This window comes from Indicator indicator, chromosome 5, assembly GCF_027791375.1.
Source record: "Indicator indicator isolate 239-I01 chromosome 5, UM_Iind_1.1, whole genome shotgun sequence".
Lineage (NCBI taxonomy): Eukaryota > Metazoa > Chordata > Aves > Piciformes > Indicatoridae > Indicator > Indicator indicator.
In genome coordinates, this window is record NC_072014.1 from 38,997,882 (window position 1) to 39,004,993 (window position 7,112).

Here is a 7,112-nt window from a genome sequence, read left to right on the forward strand (position 1 = left end):
GGGTCACCTGAGTGGTGGGGGTCACCTGAGCGGTGGGGGTCACCTGAGCGGTGGGGGTCACCTCAGTAGTAGGGGTCACCGGTGTGGTGGGGATCACCTGAGTGATGGGGGTCACCTCAGTGGTGGGGGTCACCTCAGTAGTAGGGGTCACCGGTGTGGTGGGGGTCACCTGAGCGGTGGGGGTCACCTGAGTGATGGGGGTCACCTCAGTGGTGGGGGTCACCTGAGTGGTGGGGGTCACCTCAGTGGTGGGGGTCACCTGAGTGGTGGGGGTCACCTGAGCGGTGGGGGTCACCTGAGTGATGGGGGTCACCTCAGTGGTGGGGGTCACCTGAGTGGTGGGGGTCACCTGAGCGGTGGGGGTCACCTGAGCGGTGGGGGTCACCTGAGTGGTGGGGGTCACCTGAGCGGTGGGGGTCACCTGAGTGGTGGGGGTCACCTGAGCGGTGGGGGTCACCTGAGCGGTGGGGGCCGCCACTGCTACTGACATTTACAGCGTGCCTTGTCTCTGTTGCAGGCCACAGCAAGAGAAGCTCCTAAGTCAGCCAGGAGGGTTGTCATTGCTGGTGTTCCCGATGGCGTTCTGCAGGAGGATGTCATGGCAGACATACTGATAATTCATTTCCAAAAGGCAAAGAACAATGGTGGAGATGTGGAAGATGTGGAGTATCCAACAAGGCTGAAAGGAGTTGCATACATCACTTTTGAAGATCTAGAAGGTATTTAGATTGATGTTTTGTAGCCGGTAGAACCATCCCCAGAAGAGCTAGAATCATAGTCACAGACTGGTTTGGGTTCATGGGACCTGGAAGATCACCTAATTCCAAGCCCACTACCATGGGCAGGGACACCTTGCACTATACCAGGTTGCTCCATTCAACCCATGAACATGCTTGGAGCCTCCATGACTTCTCTGGGCAACCTGTTCCAGTGCCTTACCCACCCAAGTGGTAAAGAATTTCTTCCTAATGTCTCATCTAAATCCAGCTTCTTCCAGTTTGAAGCCATTAACCCCTTGTTCTGTCACTCCATACCTTTGTACAGAAAGTCACAAGTCACAGAATTGTCAGGGTTGGAAGGGACCCCAAGGATCATCTAGTTCCAACTCCCCTGCCATGGCCAAGGACACTTTCCACCAGATCAGGTTGCCCAGAGCCTCATCCAGCCTGGCCTTAAGACCTCCAGGGATGAGGCTTCCACCACCTCCCTGGGCAACCTGTGCCAGCATCTTACCCACCCTTATGGTGGAGAACTTCTTCCTGATGTCTAATCTAAATTTCCCCTCCTCTAGCTTGGATCCATTCCCTCTAGTCCTATCACTACCTGACACCCTAAAACGTCCCCCCCAGCTTTCTTGTAGGCCCCTTCAGATACTGGAAGGCCACAATGAGGTCTATCACTACCCAACACTCTAAAACGTCCCTCTCCAGCTTTCCTGTAGGCCCCTTCAGATACTGGAAGGCCACAAAGAGGTCTATCACTACCCAACACTCTAAAATGTCCCTCTCCAGCTTTCTTGTAGGCCCCTTCAGATACTGGAAGGCCACAATGAGGTCTATCACTACCCAACGCTCTAAAATGTCCCTCTCCAGCTTTCCTGTAGCCCCTTTCAAATAGTGGAGCTGAATTGATCCTCCAGACTGAACAACCCCAACTCTCTCAGCCTGTCCCCATAGCTGAGGTGCTCCAGCCCTCAATCATCTTGGTGGCTTCCTCTGGACTTGCTCCAACAGTTCCTTGTCCTTATGTTAAGCCTAAACCTAACAATTTAAAAATGTTTACTGCTAGGAGGATTTTAGAGAGCTGGGAGACTAACACCTCTCTTCTAGTTAAAGTTTAGGGATTTTCTGTTTATTGAAGCCATGACTCTGAACATGCTTTGTGCAAAGTGTTGTGTTTGGGGTGAGGAATAAATTTACACCCTGCACAACATGAATTTTCAGTAAGGCCTTTGAAAATGAATCCCTGCTAATTAAGAAGACTGGCTTTCTCTCCCTCTCTGAACAGTCACAGAATCACTGAATGGTAAGGGTTAGAAGGGACCTCTGGAGATCATTGAGTCCAACCCCCCTGCCAAAGCAGGGTCACCTAGGGAAGGTCACTCAGAACCAGGTGGGCTTCAAATGTCTCCAGAGGTGGAGACTCCACCACCTCTTTGGGCATCCTGCTCCAGGGCTCTGTCGCCCTTAAATTAAAGAAGCTCCTCCTCATGTTTAGATGGAACTTCTTATGTTCCAGTTTGTTCCTGTTACCACTTGTCCTGTTCTGGACACCACTGAAAACAGACTGGTCCCATCCTCTTGCCACCCAACCTTGTAGGTATTGAACAGCATTGATCACTCCTCAGTCTTCTCCAGACTAAGCAGCCCAAATTCTCTCAGTCTTCCCTCATCAGAGAGATGTTCCAGTGCCCTCAGCATCTCTGTAGCCCTTTCCTGTACCCCTCTCCACAAGCCCCCATCCTTCTTGAACTAGGAAGCCCAGAACTGGACCAAGTACTCCAGCTGTGGCCTCAACAGGGTAGAGTAGAGGGGGAGGAGAACCTCCCTCAACCTGCTGGCCGCACTCTTCTTGATGCACCTCCCTAATACCAGGTGAAAGAATGAAAGGAGATGGCCTGAAGTTGCACCAGGGCAGGTTTAGGTTGGAGATGAGGAGCAATTTCTTTGCTGCAAGAGTAGTCAGGGATTGCAACAGGCTGCCCAGGGAGGTGGTGGAGTCACCATGCCTGGAGGCGTTCAAGAAACCTGTGGCCATGGCACTTTGGGCCATGGTTTCATGGTGACCAACGACTTGATGATCGTAGAGGTCTTTTCCAACCTTAATGGTTCTGTGATGATTCTGTGAAAAGTGCTGTGCCATCAGGCTGTGCAATGAGTGCTTCTGCCTTTGTCTTCAGTTGCAGAGAGTGTTCTGAAGAAGGATGACCATCAACTGGAAGACAAGAGGCTCTCCAGACCCTACCCCCTGAGAGTAACCCGTTACTGTGAAAATGTAAGCATGTTATTCCTTCCTCCCCTTGGACTTCCATTGCTCTGTTAACCCATCACCCAACTTCTCCACTTCACATTTCCAGGTCTTCAGCTCCATCACTTCTGTCCTCAATATGTCTGTTTTCAAAGAGCAGTTTGTGTTGGAAGATCTGCTGCAGGAAGTTAAAAGAAAGAGCACAGCTTTGAGCTTTGGTCCTTTGCAAGCCAATGGACACATTTCAGTCCAAGGGTCATTTCCAGAGATCAAATTGCTGAGAGACTTTCTCCTACTCAAAGCAAAATGTCTTTCAGAGAAGGACAGAAGAGGAGAAAGTAAGTCCCACCAGAGTGCAAGGAGGATGCTGCACCACCAGCAGGCTAACAGAGAGCTGAGTAGCTCTGTGCATGATGCAGATGAGGAAACCCAAATGGTTGTCCTTGACAGAGATGTGTATCTCTTCATGAAGTCCTTTTTCCCCAGGACACTCCAAGGAAGTGCTGATGTTGTCATTTCTGACATCACTGATGGTGATACCACTACACTCTACATTAAGAGTGCTGGCCATGGGTCTGATGTAGGGGAGGTCTCAAGAATCAAAGAGCAGATCAAAGAGCTGTCTGTAAAACTTTACCGTGCTTTACGTAAAGAAAGGATCTCCTTGAAGCAGTACACCAGAGATGAAAAGGAGAGGTACCAAAGGCTGTGTGGATGTCTAAAACTCCATTTCCCTCAGGTTTTGGTGATTCAGTATGATACTCACATGGATCTTATAGGAAAACCTTCTGAGATACTGCAGTTTACGAAGGAGCTGAGCAGTAAGATTCAAAGCTGGTAGGAAGTCAGTGTTGATGCTCTTAGTGTGATGCTTCTCATAGAGACTGTAGTGGTGCAGCCTGCACTCCTCTCTGTCTGTCTCTCCCACTTGCAGGCTGGGAAGGCTGCATGTGAGGGTGGACAAGTCCATTCCCCCCAGATATCAAGTAAAGCTCAGAACAAGAAACAAAGATCTCATGAGCTTGGAGTCTGATGAAATTACACAATCACAGAATCACAGAATGGTCTGGGCTGGAAAGGACCTCCAAAGGTCATCCAGTCTGACCTCCCTGCTGGCAGCAGGGACATCCTCAATTAGATCAGGTTGCCCAGGGCCTTGTCGAGTCTCACCTTGAATACCTCCAGGGAGGGGCCTCAACTACCTCCTTGGGCAACCTGTTCTGGGCCCCTTCTATCTAGGTGCAGCCACCTTTTCCCTGTTGTTAGCTGTATTTTGAGCAGATTGACAGGATCCCAGGATGTTAGGGGTTGGAAAGGACCTCTGGAAATCGTTGAGTCCAACCCCCCTGCCAGAGCAGGACCATAGAATCCAGCACAGGTCACACAGGAACACATCCAGATGGGGATTGAAAGTCTCCAGAGAAGGAGACTCCACAACCTCTCTGGGCAGCCTGTTCCAGTGCTCTGTGACCCTCACACTGAAGAAGTTCCTCCTCATGTTGAGGTGGAACCTCCTGTGCTGGAGTTTATATCCATTATCCCTTGTCCTGTCACAGGATGCAACTGATTCACTCTCCTTTTGCTGCCAGGGAGCATATGATGAGAAAACAGAAGGTTTTTAAGAGTTCTCATTAACAGAGGGAGTCAGATTGACAAAGCCTGGCCAGCCAACCTGATGTGAAACACCCTGTGGAGGTTTGTACAAGGAGATGACCACAGCAACCAGGACTGATAGCCTTTTCCTGTGGCCTTCCTGAGGAAGTCCTCATTATTGAGATGCATGGAGGAGGTAGAGCTTTGACACCTGAGCAGATGGCCTGATTCTTAAATTGATTCTTACATTTACAGGCTTGTCATGTCCTGAGGAAGAGCTTAGAACATGGCACTGGAAGTTCAAATCAGCAAGTTTGTTTTCACAGTTTGCTTTTTCCCAGCTGTTAACAGCATCTGCAGCATCCCTTGGCCATGTTATTTATCCTTGGTCTTTCTAGGGTGTCAGGTAGTGACAGGACTACAGGGAATGGATCCAAGCTAGAGGAGGGGAAATTTAGATTAGACATCAGGAAGTTCTTCACCATAAGGGTGGGTGAGACAATGGCACAGGTTGCCCAGGGAGGTGGTGGAAGCCTCATCCCTGGAGGTGTTTAAGGCCAGGCTGGATGTGGCTGTGAGCAACCTGCTGTAGTGTGAGGTGTCCCTGCCCATGGCAGGGGGGTTGGAACTGGATGAGCCTTGGGATCTCTCTGACAGTTCTGTGATTCTGTGGTACCAACACATTCAGACTACTTTGTCTAAGCATGCACAGCCCCAGCTGATTTCTCTTATGTGCAGCAGCAGTTTTATGCCATTAAAGAAATCAGTTACACAAAATACTGTGTCAGTGTTCTTTTAACCAAGCTTCAGGCATTTTCTTGTCATGACTGCAGCTGTACTAAGGGGAGTGGAGGTTGTTCAGCCAGTGCCTCTGCTGTGTTTGAAAATGCAGTCAGAGTGGGAAGATGATGGGCTTAAGTACTTTGCTGAACTGGAAGCTCATGGGGGAGTAGTATTGGAGAATCATAGAATTGTTTTGGTTAGAAAAACCCTCTAAGATCATCCAGTCCAGCCATCCACCCAACACCACCAAGGCCACAGGTTTCTTGGAACACCTCCAGGGATGGTGACTCCACCACCTCCCTGGGCAGCCTGTTAACGCCTGAGCACTCTTGCAGCAAAGAAATTGTTCCTCGTGTCCAACCTAAACCTCCCCTGGCACAATTTCAGGCCATTTCCTCACCTATCACCTGATACTAGGGAGAAGAGACCAACCCTCTCCTGGCTCCAAGCTCCTTTCAGGGAGTTGTAGAGAGCAGTGAGGTCTCCCCTCAGCCACTCTTCTGCTCCCTGTGGATCTGAGACAGCTCCTCAGGGCTGTTTTGAGTACTACCCACAGAGCTTAAGCAAAGATGGGAAGTTTTTCAACCTTAGAAAAGAGAAAATCCTCTCTGGAGGATAATCCCTTAATGAAATTAGTGCTTTTTTTCTGGTGTCTGGATTGGCCTTCCCTTCACTTTAGACTGGAGATTGGGAAGAAATTCTTTTCAGTTAGGGTAGGTAGACCCTGGAACAGGTTGCCCAGGGAGGTTGTGGGTGCCCCCTCCCTGGAGGTGTTTAGTGCCCTGAGCAACCTGGTCTAGCGTGAGGTGTCCCTGCCCATGGCAGGGGGGCTGGAACTGATTGATCTCTGAGGTCACTTCCAACCCAAACCATTCTATTCTCTTTCCTGAATTGCCTCATTTTTTTTTTCCTGATTCTCAGCCATGAATATTTCTCCTTCACCTCAAGACAGTTTGAGGGCTAGGCTGATAAACCACTGGCACTGGTGCCGGGTTAAATCCTGACTGGCTTACTCCTGTCCGAGTTGCTTTTTGAGTTGGGTTTGACTCCTCAACAGCTTGCAGCACTGCTTCAGGTGTCACCCAGGTCTCAGCTGCCTGGCAAGCAAGTCGTTTTCCCTGGCACGATTTTCCTCAAAGCCCTGCAACTCCTGAAAGCTTCCCAGCTGAACCACACCGTTTGCTTGTTGAATCCTGGCTCGGCTGTAACAGCTCCTCTTCAGATTCACTCCCCGAGCTCCCCTTTGCCCCCACGTCCTTGGCAGCAGCTCTGCAGCCATTCTCCCTTGCTTTGTCTCATTGTTTGCCTGGTGCTTCCCCATCTGCTGTCCCCTGGTTTCACACCCAGGATGTCATTTCTGTAGACAAAAAGAGCTTTGCCTTGCTTGTTTTGCTTATGGAGTGCTCAGTAAATAGGGAGCTGGCTCCGGGGTGGATTAGTTGAAGGGGAGCTGTTGTTATGCTCCAGGCTTTCTCTTCCTTTTCATTGTCAAGCTGCTTTTTCAGCTGAGATTTGCAGCAGCAGCAACAGCAGCAGCCAGAAACATCCCAGCTTTACAGAGTCACAGAATTGTTAGGGTTGGAAAAAACCTCCAACATCATCAAGTCCAACCATGAATCTAAGACCGCGGTGGCCATGAAACCCTGGCCCAAAGTGCCATGGCCGCAGCTTTCTTGAACACCTCCAGGGATGGGGACTCCACCACCTCCCTGGGCAGCCTGTTCCATTCCCTGACCACTCTTGCAGCAAAGAAATTGTTCCTCATCTCC

The 7,112-nt window shown here is 50.1% G+C and overlaps 1 protein-coding gene across 1 annotated transcript; it reads left to right on the forward strand.

The window, feature by feature from the left end:
• Nucleotides 1-535: 535 nt before the first annotated feature.
• RBM43 (RNA binding motif protein 43) lies at nt 536-4,589 on the forward strand (the record flags this gene model as incomplete). Its single annotated transcript, XM_054381270.1, has 5 exons — nt 536-719; nt 2,900-2,994; nt 3,077-3,804; nt 3,902-3,953; nt 4,557-4,589. Coding segments are annotated over 5 exons (1,092 nt in total), but the record flags the coding sequence as incomplete, so codon positions are not given.
• Between the last annotated feature and the right edge of the window lie 2,523 nt (nt 4,590-7,112).